Source organism: Seriola lalandi, unplaced genomic scaffold, assembly GCF_002814215.2.
Source record: "Seriola lalandi dorsalis isolate HSWRI2012SDOR001 ecotype SW California unplaced genomic scaffold, Sedor1 jcf7180002054425, whole genome shotgun sequence".
Classification (NCBI taxonomy): Eukaryota; Metazoa; Chordata; class Actinopteri; order Carangiformes; family Carangidae; genus Seriola; species Seriola lalandi.
The window spans coordinates 4,215,186-4,231,937 of NW_019524978.1; the positions used below are offsets into that span (position 1 = coordinate 4,215,186).

Genomic DNA, 16,752 nt, shown 5'->3' on the forward strand with positions numbered 1-16,752 from the left:
ATTTGTTTAGATTAGTGTGCACTTATTTCTGAAATTGGAAACCACCTATGCACTTGTTACACAGAGTTATTTGCATAGATAGATAGATAGATGCCAAAATCTGAGGCTGCAATGCTCATCAGGGAGTGTAACACGCTCCGCTGCTTTTAGATTTCTATCTGTGGGTTTAGCTCATCAGTGAAATACTGCATTTTGCTGTCATGGTGTAATATATATATATACATTTAGCTGACTCTGCTGTTAACACAGCTAGATGAAACAACTGTGCAGCACAAACTCACATGAAGAAACTGGTAGCGCTGCTGTACCTTGCTTGTGCTCATATGAGCCCTGGTTTTACATGAATTGTTGTTGATGAGCTGCATGGTAAAAGTGTTTATACCCTTTTAGTAACCAGTACACACATTTTGCTTATGTGTCTGTTTTGCTCATCAACCCAGGTGATAAGCAGTCGTTTTCTGCCCTACGACACCATCCCCACTGATGCTGTCCTCAGTCTGGATGAGGACACTGTGCTCTCCACCACAGAGGTGAGACTGCCAGAAAATTACAGCAAACAGTTATTTTTCATCTAGACTACATGTTGCACAAGGTCGTCTTAATAACTGTTTTGGCCTCATGTCTTCTTTCCTTCTTCTGTCTCTATTCATTTCTCTCGGATCCTGGTCCAGGTGGACTTTGCTTTCACGGTCTGGCAGAGTTTCCCAGACCGCATTGTTGGTTACCCAGCCCGCAGCCACTTCTGGGACAGCAACAAGGAGCGGTGGGGCTACACTTCCAAATGGACCAACGACTACTCCATGGTGCTGACTGGGGCTGCCATCTATCACAAGTACTGCTCTGTTCTCTCTTTTACTCCTCTCTGCTTCCATGGTGTACTTTAGTCCTCTCCATTGTAATTCTTTTTTTCATTCAGTTCAACACTAACACAATTCCCCCTCACATTCTTTCTCTCTTTAGATACTACCACTACTTGTACACTACTTACCTTCCAGCCAGTCTGAAGACTATGGTTGACCAGATGTCAAACTGCGAGGACATTCTGATGAATTTTCTGGTGTCGTCAGTCTCTAAACTACCACCCATCAAGGTCACCCAGAAGAAACAATACAAGGAGACCATGATGGGACAGGTGAGGCAGAATAATTATGATGTAAAGTACATTCATTTTATTTTATGCCTAAAGGTGGAACAGACACTGAGATTTATTTGAATACGATTATTTAGGGATCTGGGACGTTGTTATTCCCTAAAGAAGCAATATATTACTTGCTACTCATTTCAGAAGTAATATCAATAATAATACTCTCTCTTTCACAAATTCTGGTAGCTGTCCTTTAAACATGCCAACATGCCTTTGAACTGTAAAAGCCCACATCATTTAATGATTTAATTTTCACAACGATGTTCAGTGTTTAACAGACAGAGACCTGTGTTTTCCTGATTATTTTAGAGGTGATGGCCTTTAGACACATCATACCACTTAAACCCTAACATTGTTAGCTGTTAGGAGGAAAAACAGACCATCAGTTATTTGTTTATTGCAATATGGCATTTCAATAAAAAAAAAACTCATGAATAATTACAATAGGCTCTGAAAGGTCAGGATAATTGCTGATGCATTATTCATTTTGTTGTTGTCTTTTTTTTCCCTCTCTCAATGTACCTCATGCACCCATCGCTCTCTTTCTCACTCTGCCTTCACTCTTTCTTTCCTGCCTTCTCATCCTGCTGCCCTTCAATCCACATCCTTCTTTACCAACCCCCCACTCTCACTCTCTCTCTGTCTCACTCTCTCTGTCTCTCTCTCTCTCTCTCTCCACCCACCTCTCCACCTCCACCTCCCACCCCCAGAGCTCCCGGGCGTCTCGCTGGGCTGACCCGGACCATTTTGCCCAGCGTCAGACCTGCATGAACAAGTTTGCCAGCTGGTTTGGCACCATGCCCCTGGTCCATTCTCAGATGAGGCTGGACCCAGTCTTGTTCAAAGACCAGGTGTCCATACTGCGGAAGAAGTACAGGGATATCGAGAGACTATAACCCTTCAGAGCCCCCCCGCTCTCTGGACACGACAAAGAAAGAGTGAGGGGGCGGACATGTAGAGAAACGCAGAGCCTTTCCATGACTGCATGGACGGATCAATGGAGAAACAAATGGGATTGGGGAGACGGGGGAGGAGGTAAAGAAACTAGAACAGAAGAGGAGAACAGCACATCCATTGGTCTCCTTCATTATGTCCTTTGTACTTCCTCCATTTCTCCTCTGTACCCTTTCTCTAATGTGTATTAGGGGATAGCAGAGTGCACGGGCCCCACGATTACACTATTGACTACCAACAACTGAAGGACACCTGAGCACTTTAAAGTGCTCAACGCTGAACTAAAGTGGTCAAATTCACAGAGTTGGAAATCACAGCTTGATGCTTCAGTGTCCCAACAGTGGCAAACCACTCCCAACTCCATCCCACTGAGAGAGACTGTCTGTTCTGCTCTGTACACTATGCACAGGTCCCTGAACGTTTTTGCTGACAGAATATTATTGATAATTATGACTATGAAGAGGATAACACTATTTTGGATCGTGTTTAGCTATTGTTTTTATACAGTGAATGAATGGCCTACTACTCTCTCTGTAATGTCTTAATTAAAACAAATAGCAGGGTGGGTGAAAAGAGGAATGACAACCCCTCAACCATCGTTGATCTGATATTCACAGTGCCTCAAGTTTATCTAACAGCGTTGGGATGTGGGATTCTGAGAGAACGGCATGGTGCAGAACAAGCACCTTAATCTTGCTGCTTTCTGTTTTGTTGTTGTTCTCATGGTTTGTGATTTTCTTAATAATTGATGAAATTATGTATCTTGTAGTAAATTCTTCAGGTCAGCATTCACATTTTTTCTTTGCTGAAGTGTAATGAACATGTATTTTTATTCAATTGAACAAACTAAAGTGTCATCATGTGTCATTCTGGACTTCTTGTTCCTGGTAAAACTACAACAGTTTGCTAAACTAGTTAGATTTTTTTTTTTATTGTTTGGGAATAGATATCCACAAATGCAGAAAAAATCCAATGGAATTCTCTTCTTTCATTTTAGCAAGAAGTCCTCATGTTTCTTTTTTTCTTTTGTAAAGGCTCAATCGCCAGGTAGAATTGGTACTTGAGTATGTGCTGGCCTGAAGAACAATATAGGATCATATGTGTTGCCTTGGTTAAGGGAGGCTGAGTTTGCCAATTGAGCCAACCAATGGTCTGTTTGAAACACAAACCACTGTGAAAGCCAAGGAATGGATCTTTTTGGGCTTGTTAAGCAAGGGATATTTATATATGGTTATTGTTTCTGTCATACACCCAATTTCATTTTGTCCAATGACAAGTTTGGCAGGCAAGTAGCCCAGGCTGACAAGTACATGAAATGGGCTTACACTGTTCTCATCTAGGACCATCAAATGGCGTTTGATAGCGTCACAGTAAGTGTTTATACTAAGCAGATTGTTGTATTTTTCTCATTGTTATGAACAGATATGGCCAGATCAACAAGAATTCTGACCAAGCATTTTTGATGCTGTTAAAAGGCATAGGAAAGAATTTGCACCTTTGGGGAGATGTGCTCTATTAAGTAATTATTCTCATTTGTGGTATTTTTTTTTTTAACATAAATACATGTAATTAGAAGCCTTTCAATTTCCTGTATATTTGCAGAATGCCAATTTGTATCTCTGATCACAGATTTAAACATCTCTTCATCTCTGAGAGATTCAGATTGGCAGTGTGATATTGTGCTTGGGCCACATTCAAGAAGCAAAACGTAAAACCAGGATGTTTAGAAATACGTTCCATAATTCAATATGCCATGAATTACATCTTTATCGCTTTCTGTATATTAGTCTTCTGAATTTGAGACACATATCTCATTTGCTGCAAATCTGTTCATTGGCTGCCAAGTGTCAGTGGACCATGAAATTGGGTTTTTGCAGATGGATCAATAGGCTAATTGGCTTAAACAAATTCTACGTGTTTGGTTCCATTAATAGTCAAGCTTCAATTTTTTGGTCTTGATGTGTCATATCAGATTATCTGGAAATGTTAATGTAATTTGATGAACCTTGAATGTGCACCTGTGTTTTTAAATCACTGTGCATCGACAATTTAAAAAGTGTATCTGTCCCGGCCAGCAGCATTTCTGTATGAAATCTAGAAATCTAATCACACCTGTCCTGACTCCTCCTTCGGGAGCTCCAGCTTCTTCTTTAATTTTTTTTTTTTTTTTTTTTTTTTTGTGGAAGATAAAACAATCATTTAGGTGAGCTTCACAGTCCTTCACAGACCACAATATGTGCCAATAGATCAATTGTGGTGATATGAGGGATGCCATGCATTCCCATATTTATTTGGTTGGTAAAAGTATTTTCTGTTTATCCAAGAAAGAAAGAAAGAAAACGTGTGAGAAAGAGAGGGGAGAAGTAAGGAAAAAGTATAAGTGTGAGAGACTGAGAAATCGGTTGCATGGTGTTTTTCACTTCTGAGAATGTGCTATCAGCTTGACAGCAAATAAACAATCCGAGTATTACTAAACACAGCGCGATCAAGACAACTGAATATGGTTGTGAACAGAATCACATTTCAGAAATGAACTTGGTGCAATATTTAAGATGACATTTTCTTTATCTTTTTCTTTTCCTTTCCCTTTTTTTTTGTCATTTCAGAGGGCAGAGAGTTATATATTGATGTGCCTTCAGAAGAAATACACTTATGAGTTTTTTCCCATCTGCCTTGTGCAACAAACAGGTCCCTGTTTTCATTTAATAGTAGTTTTTTTAATTTTCTTTATCAGTATCCAGTAACACATAATGGCTCCCTAAATGATGTTGTTTAACACTGGAATGCTACTGAGACTTATCACCACACCTCTGATACTGACATTCCTGCCTTTTCTGTTATTGGAACATTTTTCAAGGTCTTGTTAGACTCGTACTGACACATGCACTGCCTTGTATTATTATACTTGCGAGGGCCCAATAGTCCCCCCTTCCTGGTCGTCACAAGTGTAGTAATACATGTAATGCACAAATAATTCTCACACGAAACGAGTCTCAAATGAATCTCTGCCTGCTTCCTTCATTCTCTTCTGTAACTGCACACCTAATTTTATAGAGATTGAAAATGGAAAGATAGAGGAAATCACAATTTTGTAAAAGAATTTTATAAAAACAAAACAAAAAAATCAAGAAATAAAATGTTTGATATAAATGGACTGTCTCCTTGTCTGCTTTGGGTCTGAATGTCTACTGGTCTTCCAAATGAAATTTGAATCAGACTTAGATATTGAAATTACTTACTCTCTGCATCTCACTCACCTGGCTACACATACAGTACAGTTCCTTTTTCCCTGTTTCACCTTGCTGTCCCTCTCCCTCTGACTTGCTAACAACCCGTTTTCAGGCTTCCCAAACATATTCTGCATGTTAATTTTCTGCACTGCGTCCACAGAGGGAGAGCCAAACTAAATAATATCTTTAGCTTCCTCCTTGTGCGTGTGTGAACCTCATCCTATGCCAAGAAACTGCAGTGTTTACATAAATCTGTGTCAGGATGATAGGTTTAGACACGCTGCATAAATAACAGCATCTATCCAGGATGATCCCATGGTGCATGAGAGCTGCCAACTCAGCTGGAGCAACAGCTACAGAGGAGATTGCTACCCCCAAAACACATACACAGACACCAAACTGGGCAAAACTGTTAAAGCAAAAAGATGTGCCATGTGTAAAAGCTGGATCAGTGCCTACACAGGATAATCGATCTAGTGTCAAGCCAGAAGGAAACCCATTTGAACAGTTACACCAAGACCGCATCCACTTCATATGGTCTGTGGACCAAACCAGGAATAAAAGCATGAGATCCACATGTGTAATTGATGAAATAAATCAGTGATTTTTGAGTAACTGAGCATTGAAACAGGCTCTACTGTTGGAGCGTTTCACTACACCCAGGATATTTGCCTATTTTGCCTATCCAATGGCAAAAGTCTACTCGTATGATTTAACGCTATGCTAATCAGTCCAACATTTCTTAATCCTATTGATGAGATGTTTATCTGCAGTGGAGAGGGATCTCTTTATGTATGCAGTCAGGGCTCTTCCTTACTTAAATACTGTGACTGGAGGCCCAATTTGATAAATGTCCTTCTCCTTCTGTCAGCTGTACTTCAGAGATCATTGCAGCATGCTAACTGAAATGTTTGAAGATAGACTCAGCTACACTGTATGCAACTGAAGAATCATTTGGTCTCCTAACTCATACTGTTTTCTGCAGATTAGTATTCCAGTTTGCTGTCTTGGCATGGGGGAAATTATGTCGCCACGGTGGCATCTGCCTGTTTGAGTTAACTTTATTTTGAACACTGCAACTAAAAACACACCACATGAGAAATTATTGTCACCATATGTTCTGCTGTTGTACTTTGGAATTGAGTTTGGAGCACTGCATAAAACAGTTATGTTAGAGAGGAGGCGAAGGGACTCCCTGTGGCGACATAATTGAATACATTTAGATTAGGCACATTATGGCACTATTAGCCAGAAACAATTAATTTCACAGGATTAAAGGAATCTAATTCTCCAATCAGTATTTGCCTAGATAAAAATCTGTCTACTTTTAGTCCACATCTCCTCTTAATGTGTGTGTGCGTGTGCGTGTGTGTGTGTGTGCACGCATATAAAAATATTTCTGTAAATCCAAAGAACAAGATGTTTTATTCCATACAGCTGTGCAGATAATAATATACTTCTCTTTTGGTATGTAGAAATAATCAGATGCTCAGGCTTTGTGACTCACACCTTGTACGTCAACAAAGTAGCTCTTCTGAAGTGGGAGAACAACAGTACAGAAGAGGCTGGTTTCTCTCAGGTTGTTTGGATGTACGTGTCACGTAAAAACAGTACAGCAATCAGCTACTGTATGTGAATAAAATTATCCTGTTAAACAGAACTCAGCCAAAAACTGTGTCACCATCCGGACGTGGATGCTGTGCAGCACTGTGTTATAATGTGTCATACACCAATTTCTCTGCATGCTGCACAAAGCATGAGATATATACAAAAATGGCTTGATATAATATTCCCATAAATTTGTGATGCAACACATTGAAAATCTCCATCCAATTTTAAATTTAACTAAATCTCTTTTACATCTGTTAGCTTTCAATTGCAGACTCGAGTTTTGTCATTTGGCCTACATCAACAATTTGTGAATATCACAATGAGACTACTCATGCAATGAAGAAATGATTAAATACATTTAGGGAATTACTTCCTCTCTTAAAACTGCCAGTGTTATTATCATGTGACTATGATGCATTAACAGGCAGCTCAGACATCCAGCAATGCCTGGATGTTTGCTGCATGTGCCTTAAAATGATGACAAATCAATACTCAAACTAGGCTGCTAATAAAAACTAAATGTAACATCACTGTAATGATGTGTGCATACTGTCTCAGTTATCAAACAACCATCCCTGTACAGTGACATGGAGCCCTGCTCCTCGTAAATCATAAACATGCTCAACTGGCAGCAGTTCTACTGCAACAGATGCTGCAGCCTATGAGATAAATCCGCTTTACTGCATACCAATTTTGCAATTTGATTGTAGATGAGTCAGTCTCTCTGTCGGGCAGATCTCTGTATCTAATATACTGCTTGGAAATTGGTTTTGTTGTCTGCATGAATGTCCAGTTCCCTGCATACTGAGGATTTTGTTCAAAGGATTGATTTTGTTTGGTAGGCTGTGGATTGTTTCCTTCTCATGTAAATATTTTTGTTACCCATTACGTTTTTCTCTTTAAATGTACCTTAATCAATTGATTCATTCATCCATTAAAGATAAATTAAATTAGTCATTAAAAGGCCTTTCACAGCACAGGTGTACCTCATAATGTTAATGACAGCTCTTTTCCATGGAAGGGTCCCAGTAAGCCACAGGCCCTGCAACATATATACCTGAATGGAATTAAATTAATTGCACCTACGCTTTTCCTGCTAAAACATGTCACAGTCTTTCCAAAATGCAAATCAGGAGACCACAGTTAGTTTTAGGTTAGATGTAGATACAGGATGTGAGTCACAATAGGGCTGGGTCAAAACCAGTGTTACAATGGGTTTGTTGGCATTTGCTGTTTTCAAAAGATTAGGGAGCTGCAGCAAGAGTTGGGGATGGGAATAGAGTAGACAATGCACACTTATTAAGGCACTTTATTGGACATCGGGTAACCTCAGTAATAATAATAATAATAATAATAATAATAATAATAATACATCTATTATCTGAATGCAAACTTTGTAAAACATAGTGCATTGTATTGTATACTCATAATAATATTTATTGATTTATTAGCCATCCACCTTACATGTGTCCAGTAAGCACTGTGCCACAGCGCCCCCTATCTCCACTTGGCGCTCACAGCGGGCTGTCTGTCAGTCAGCCTCAGCAGACTCCTCCTCCGCCATTTTTGACTGTAAACATCCTGCCGATTTTAAAAGGACAGCGGAGAGCGGGAGGAAGGCGACTGGCGCCATCTTGGCTGTTTTAATGAGTACAACAGGGGAGAATTCGCTGGGAGAAATAACATAATCACTAGAATTTCAGTCTAAAAGGGGTCCTGTCGGTAAGTGTGTCTGCAGTGGAAATATTCGCGCGTTGCTTTGTGTAATGTACGAGACGAAATAAGCATGCACGTTTGTGGTTATTCGCCGCGGCCTTCACTGTACAAGGAGCCGTTAGCGACCAGCTAACGATACAGTTTTGGTGGTAGAGGGAAAAAGTATGAACAGGTTTTGATGGACACATTTCTCCTGCGTGCTCTACTTTATTTCAGCGGGCGAATTGTAGTTTTGTCTGTCGTTTTAGAAAAGCTTTAATTTTTCTGCTAGTAAGTAAATTCGGCATAAACATTTCTGCTCCACACACTCAACATACGATGTCATTGCTCCTTTTGTAGTTAGCTGGCGGCTAATTTTGTTGACCCACTTGATGGCGCCGACTATTTACTGGCGTTGACCAATCCTTTGGCGCTCTTAATACATTCTACTAAGTGCATATATAACCACGCACACTTCAGTTTTAGATAATCCACGTGTCTGTGGTAGTTAAGAACATATGATTCATTGAAGTACAGTACTGGAAAAGTGTCGGTTACGGTGGGCAGACATGTGCATTTCCAATGTTTGCCTCCCTCCCTGGGAAATAGGCGGAACTTGAATGAAGTCAGCGCTTGTTTTGATAACGTTAAAATCTCCCTTTCTGAATATAGTGTTCTGCGTTGGTATTTTACTAATAATGAGTAACAGTTAAAGTTACTTAAATTGATCTTAACAAAAGACGATAAAGGGCGCTTTTATCGATTTTAGGGATCACGTTAGCGATATTTTAGCTGATAAGCCTCCGACATAAGCTTATCAAACGCTAGGGGTAAATTACTGTCTAAAGTTTCTTCAAGAGGCAACAGACCCTCATCTTTGTCAGATAATGGTAAGGCTAATAGTTAGTTAAAACCAAAGTTGACAAAATAAAACCAGCCCGCATTCTGAGGGAAACCGTGTTTCTTTGCCATGATGCTGCCCATCCTACGAAGCAGGAAAATTGGATCCATAAATCTAAATTTACAATCAACACTGTTAGACCTCTTCTATTTTGTGTGGCCATTAAGACTGTTGTGTGATCTATTCCACAGCGTATAGTAAAAACACCCAATTTGATGATTACAAAGCATTGATTCTGTGCAGCAGTCAAGCACTTTCTGCTACTTTGTTAAATTCGTCCCGTATCTCCATGTCATCAACTGTCATAGATAATGAGGCTAGTTTTGCTGAATATAACTGAAAATATCTGTTGTGTATCAAAGACTACTAGGGGATGGTCCTGTGCCCCTAGTTCATGTATTTCATTTTGGTACTATTGTCTCTGTGTCCTGACCTTTTTAGAATAGCCTCCCCTTATACATAAAGTAATCTGTTATGTTTTCCAGGTAAATCTTACTGCTGTGAGTGTGTGAGCCAGGGGAACCAGGGCCATGTTCTACGCCCACTTTGTCCTCAGCAAACGTGGGCCGCTGGCCAAGATCTGGCTAGCGGCCCATTGGGACAAGAAACTGACCAAGGCTCATGTGTTTGAATGCAACCTGGAGAGCAGTGTGGAGAGCATCATCTCGCCCAAGGTAACAGCAGAAATGTGCTCTTTCTGCATTCTGGTGGTACTTTGTTAATTCCTGTTAATTAACTGTATTGCTATATTTGAAACAACCAATTGCAGTGTCTTCATAGACAATGCCAAGATAGGTTTATTTTCACTGTGTTTTTTCTTACCTTTTTAACATACTTTACTGTTATACCTCATGCACAGATGACACACTTCAGTCTTGTTTTTACAAGAACAATTTACCAAGTAAACATGACTTTTCTTTGACACACAACACCTACTCCATCTGTTTTTCTGGGCCTTTTTTCTCTTAGGTAAAGATGGCATTGCGTACATCAGGCCACCTGCTCCTTGGGGTGGTGAGAATCTACCACAGGAAAGCCAAGTACCTGCTTGCTGACTGTAATGAAGCCTTCATCAAGATCAAAATGGCTTTTAGGCCAGGTAGGGAGAAACACACTACTTCTTAGATCTTTCTTTTCATGAAAGCAGTTTGAAGGAGTGAAGTGTCCAGTGTTTTTTTATTTTTTATTTTTTTTCCTCATCTTAAACCAGCAGGCATATTTGAGATGGTAAAGATGAAGCACTTAAACATTCTTCTGAATTTGTGATTTGTTTTCCCAAACAAAAAATATTTTTTCTACTGTTGCAGTGGACTGACGTGTTGTTGTTTGTGGGGTGAGTTATGTATTATAACGTCTTAACTTGTATCTGGATTCAGGTGTGGTGGATCTACCTGAGGAAAACAGAGAGGCAGCCTACAATGCCATCACCTTACCTGAGGAGTTCCATGACTTTGACCAGCCGCTTCCTGATCTGGAGTAAGTTAACAACATTTACTTCTTGTTTTATCTGCTGATGTATTAAATACTTGGTGACCTGCTCATGTCACTAGTACTGGTGTAGTTCAGTTTGTGTCATTCAATCACCAACTGTTTTACTCATCCACGATGTTATTTTTTGTGTGTGTTGTTTCAAACAGTGACATAGATGTGGCCCAACAGTTCACCCTCAACCAGAGCAGAGTAGAAGAGATCACCATGAGGGAAGATGTCGGCAACCTCAGCCTCCTGCAGGACAATGACTTTTGTAGGACACTATATATACTGATATATACACTCATACTTTCTACCTCACATAAGTAGATGAGGCCATTTCTGTGTAATTTTAGATTTCAACTCAGCATGAATGTATCATGCTGCAGAATCCTTTTTGATAGTATTGATTTTAGATATGACATTACATTTTATCAGAATAATAGAACTGTTATGTAAAAGGAAAAAAAAAATCGACCTGTTCATATGTTATAATAAACTGCTGCACTCTACAGCTGACTTTGGTATGGACGACCGAGAAATGATGCGTGATGCCAGCACATTTGAGGAGGATATCATGCACGGTGCCACAGCCTCTAACCTTTTGCTAGAGGCTGAACCTGGTCCCGCTAATCTCCCTGACAAGTCCAACCACATGGAGTATGATGACTTTGGGGATGGCTCCATGGGCAACAGTGATGGGGGAATGTTGGGTGAGCATTTAAAAAAATATATATATATATTCTAATATATTGGATTACTGTTAAAGTTGGTCTGTAAGATATTATGATAAAGTAACAAAGACTTATTGTTAATCCTCTTTGTTATCTTGCAGTCGATAAACTGCTGAGTTCTGAGGACGGCGGCGGTATCTTTGATGATCCTCCAGCTATCACAGAAAGTGTCATGATGCCTCCAGATCATGGAGATGATGAAGACGACTTTGACAACCTCCAGTCACGTAAGTAAAGCTAAGTTCTTTTGCCTTATTGCATTGTTAAACAGGAAATTCTGTTGTTCTTTGTTTTTTCTTTTTGTCTCTGTCTCCATTAAATCTCCAGTAGTGTCACTGTGTATCTATAAAGTACATTTACATGTGGAGAACATTGCAGAGGTGACCTGTAAAAACTGCTTAGTCATGTACCACAATAAGTGGAGTGCACATTGTATCATTACTTGTCTGTTTAAGGGGAAATGCAATTTTGTGTGTCTAGCGGGTCCAGACAGCCCAGACTCTGGCCCAGCAGAGCCACTGCCAGCAATGGCTGATCAGACAGAACAGACCACTCTGGTTCACAATGAGGAGGAGGCCTTCGCCCTGGAGCCTATTGACATCACTGGTAAGACTCTTCCTCACCCTTCTGTAGAGATGAAAGACTGTTTTAATGAATATTTTATTTGTATTTTTTATTATAAAATTCAGTATTAATTCCTCTTCTGTAAAATTTTTAGCAAAAAGTATTTTTGAAAAATCCATTCTGTAAATGCTTCTCAATATATTTAAAATGATATTCAAGAAAGCTAATAGGAAGTCATAGGAAACTTTGCCTACAAAAATGTCACTATGCATTTTGCTGAAGGCGAGGATTTGCCGAAATGACTATATTACTGTCTTACACTGAGAAACCATAGGGATTTGTCAACTTGTAGATTCTTCTATACCTTTTATTCTAGGTATCCATCCCTTAAATAACTCTTGTTGTATTCAGCAGTTACAGGGAATGTTGTGAGTAAGGAGACTGCACAAAGCTCTGAGCAACACAGCACTGATATATAATTGACCAATGAAGTCCTTACGCTTAGCATTGTTTGAAAACCATAACACACGTTTAACCCTTTAATGATGAGAAATGATGGTCAAACAGGCATCAGCTACATTTTTTTTTTTTTCTTCCTCCAGTGAAAGAGACCAAGGCGAAGCGTAAGAGGAAGCTCATTGTGGATAGTGTGAAGGAGCTGGACAGTAAGACCATCAGGGCCCAGCTGTCTGATTACTCGGACATTGTCACCACATTGGACCTCGCACCTCCCACCAAGAAGCTTATGATGTGGAAGGAAACTGGAGGAGTTGAGAAGCTCTTCTCTCTTCCTGCCCAACCCCTGTGGAACGCCAGGCTGCTCAAGGTAACAAATGTTTGTTAAAAATATGCACATACCCTAACTATTTAAGAATATACTGTCAGCTATCTGCTTGAAGTCACTTACAGGCAATATCACCATTGGTAATGAGTAAGTCACACCAAAGGTCTTTTTCTCCAAGTGTGTCAGACTGTGATACTGTTTAATGGAAAAAGAGAAAGTGTGTGTGTGTGTGTGTGTGTGTGTGTGTGTAAATATATTTATATATAATGTATTTTTCATTGACATTCTGTTCAGGATGTGGATTTTAAATAAGAGCATTGAATGAACGGGAGGTGGTTGAAGTGATTGGTTTTGTCTCTCTTTTCCCTATCCTTTCACACCCACGTTACCCCTCCTGAATACTGAATTTAAAATGTGTTGATGCATAATCAAGGAGACATTCTTTATGTCTTTCATCAGTCTCCCTGAAAAGTCCCAACATTTTTATTGTACTACTATAATTTTTTTATTTATATTTAACTGTTAAATCTCTGATGTCAGATGTTCACCCGCTGCCTGACGCCTCTGGTGCCAGATGAGCTGAGGAAGAGGCGAAAGGGTGGAGAGGCAGACAGTCTGGATGAGTTCCTCAAAGAGCTGGAGAACCCAGAGGTACCTAGAGAGGAGGTCATGAGTCAGCACAGAGATGTTATTGGTAAGTTATGCTGGAAGAGATGAGAGGAGGCTATATCACAGTGCAGACATGTCATCAGTTGCATGAGAGGAAGAGAGACTGGGGGCAGGTCTTAACTGAGACGCCATCAATGAATAAGGCTGGTATTCACTGTTAACTTTAGCTGTTCACATAAGCATTTCTTTATGAAATCTATTAATATCTCCCTCAGACCAGACGATCATGGAGGAGCCTAGTATGCTGGCAGCCTCTGCAATGGAGGGCAGCAGGACAACCCTGGATGAGACAGTCATGCCTCCTCCCTCTACACCCCGTGGTGTCAAACGCAAGACCCTTGACAAAGAGGGCTCCCTTCCTGTAAGTAATTATTAACATTTGTTTTTCTTTGTTCAAATGCTCTAATTGAGGGTGCATATTTTCTCCTCAGCATATCATGTGGAGGTGACAAAATGTATAAATCCAAAAGTGCTGTTTAAAGGCTGTATTGTTTTCAGTGCTTAAGCAGCTGAGCTGTAATATGTAGAAATTTGTTTCCCATTTTTTAAACTGCTTTTTGTTTTAGACTAAATTTCATGGTTTGATTATAATCATGTCACATTGGTCTTATTTGTTATCTAAAGGAAAGACAATAAACCAGATAAGGATTTTTGTATTTTGAATTTTCTGAAGGAGTGAACTTGGGAAGTGCTCAACGGTCAAATGGGAAAAACAGTAAATATAATCCATTCAGATGACTGCAGTGTGTCCTAGCTTGGTCCTGACTTGCACACTGCTTTCCCTCTTTCAGATGGCTCCATTGGAGCAGCAGCAGGTGGCTGACCGCTCAGTCTTGTCTCAGAGGTTAGACATGCCTCAGGTGGATCTGCCCCCAGAGGAGAGCAGTGTCAACCTCACCCAGCTTGTCCCTGAGCTGGACCTCCTTGGTGAGAAGAGCAAAGACAAGAAGGATGATAGCGATGAGGAAGAGGTGAGATAAAAACAACTGTGTTCTCTGGTACACTGGAAACTTTGCAGTTTGTAGTAGTGATGCATTTTTTCACTTAGCTTAAAAATTGCCTAAAGTGCTAAAACAAAAATCCCAATAACAAGTAAGTAAAAATATAAATAGCAAAGCTAAAGAGTAAAATTCCTTCTAAGCTATGTACCAGTGTATAGGAAGTGCTGTTCTGTAGAGACAAGCTTTTATTTAATTGTCTGTGTTGTATAAGTCTGGGCCAATTGATACTGATGATTCTGTCTGTGGTCCTCAGGAAGAGGAAGGTCAGGCTGGAGACCAGGATCAGGAGGAGAAGAGATGGAACAAGAGAACCCAGCAGATGCTGCATGGTCTCCAGGTACGTAAAAATTATTTTGAAAACACATTTTAAGTAGACTGCAAAGGTTGTCACAGTATTTATAAAATTCTGATTATATGTGATATTACTTTTGCTTTTCTGTATTCTGTGAGGGTCTTTTGATAAAAGGAGGGGAAACATGAGCATCACTTGCTTGTTCATATTTGATTGATCCTCAGGTCAAAAGAAAAGACTTCGACTGATATTTTGTGTTTCTGTCTCCATAGCGCGTCATGGCTAAGACTGGTGCAGATTCAGTCAGCCTGCTTGACCTGTGCCGGAACAACAACAGGAAGCAGGCAGCTGCCAAGTTTTACAGTTTCCTGGTCCTTAAGAAGCAGCAAGCCATCGAGGTCACCCAGACTGAGCCCTACAGCGATATCGTCGCCACCGCTGGACCAAGATTCCACCTTATTTAGACATTGGAAGAACAGACAAACTCTTCTTCCAACAGACATACTTTTTTAATTACTCAAGTTTTTTGCCTTTTTATTTTGTGTTTTCCTGTCAGCCCATTTTGTTTCAGGGGAAGGGGCGGGAGTAGTGGGGAGCAGGGTTGGAAACTTTTTAAGAAAAAAAGAAAAAAAAAAAGGATTTTACTGTACTACAGATGGAATCATGCAGTATTCATTTGGTTCAAACGGAGTGAGGAAGAATGTTTAACAATTATATTTATAAAGCAACCTTTTTTTAGACACCAATTTGTAAGCTTCGCTTCATTATGTTTTGTAAGTTAAATTTCCATTGTCTGCTCATTCCATAAGTTTTGTACCATTGCCCCTCTCACACCGGAAATATTGCAGATTTTAGATAAAGAGCCCTGTATTTTCACATGGAATCCTGTATCAACTCTTGACATGTTTTGGAAAGGTACTGTTTAATTGCTCAGAAGTGTAACCTCTCCCACCTTCTCCTTGTTGCACTTGTTCTTTCATGATGATAAACAGAAAGGTTAATCTGTCAAAGAAAATGGTAAATCGTACCTGGTATTAAATATGTTTCAGATGTATAATTCAGGCAGTTTATCAATTAAGGTTTTTTTGTTTTATACCTTTATACGTTTATGCTTATTCACCTTTTTGCATTATGTAACTAGGGTAATGTACTTGTTACAGTTAAGTTCAGTATCCCACCTTTTTAGTCTTCTGGTAACTACTAGTTGTGATACATCTGTAAAGATTTGAAATAAAGTGTTTTAAGTACTTGGTAACTGGATATTAATTAATTTATAATGTGATTTTTGTTAACAATGATCCTTCTAAATCTTTATATCAAGATAATGTTAAATTGAAAGAAACAATTTTAGTTTAACTCAAACTTTTACTTGACAAAAGACTGATGACCAGTAATTTATAGCAATCAACTTTTAATTTCAGGTCTCTGTGTTTTACATACTTTCCAGTAATTTTATTAAAGTCTGGGGTTATACTATTCCAGTGGTTCACCATTCATTCAACAAAACTGCAGAGTGGGAATACATTAGTGTTTAATTACAGATTTTTAGCCACCATCTGCAGCCCAGCCTGTCCATAGAACAAAAAAAACAGACAGGGGTCTTTAATACGAAATAAACTATCTATCTTTTGTGTTACTATGCCAACTGTCTAATAAAATTGGACTCCCTACCCACCTAACCCTTGTTTCGACACGAACAGGAA

The 16,752-nt window shown here is 39.5% G+C and overlaps 2 protein-coding genes across 2 annotated transcripts in view; both read left to right on the forward strand.

Moving 5' to 3' along the window:
- The window catches only part of LOC111658101 (exostosin-1a), a 38,786-nt gene extending 33,538 nt beyond the window's left edge, over positions 1-5,248 (forward strand). The window contains exons 8-11 of the mRNA XM_023410514.2: positions 441-530; positions 672-832; positions 961-1,132; positions 1,855-5,248. Of these exons, the coding sequence (XP_023266282.1) occupies positions 441-530; positions 672-832; positions 961-1,132; positions 1,855-2,040 (609 nt within the window). The 3' untranslated portion in view covers positions 2,041-5,248. The remainder of the gene's footprint in view (positions 1-440; positions 531-671; positions 833-960; positions 1,133-1,854) is intronic.
- Positions 5,249-8,510: 3,262 nt separating this feature from the next.
- On the forward strand, positions 8,511-16,304 carry LOC111658095 (double-strand-break repair protein rad21 homolog A-like). Its single transcript, XM_023410507.2, has 14 exons — positions 8,511-8,661; positions 10,021-10,209; positions 10,505-10,634; positions 10,912-11,011; positions 11,173-11,279; positions 11,521-11,718; positions 11,841-11,966; positions 12,220-12,345; positions 12,906-13,129; positions 13,628-13,781; positions 13,972-14,117; positions 14,548-14,727; positions 15,011-15,094; positions 15,322-16,304. The coding sequence occupies exons 2-14, from the start codon at positions 10,066-10,068 to the stop codon at positions 15,511-15,513; spliced, it is 1,911 nt and encodes a 636-aa protein (XP_023266275.1). The 5' UTR covers positions 8,511-8,661; positions 10,021-10,065; the 3' UTR covers positions 15,514-16,304.
- The last annotated feature ends 448 nt before the right edge of the window (positions 16,305-16,752 follow it).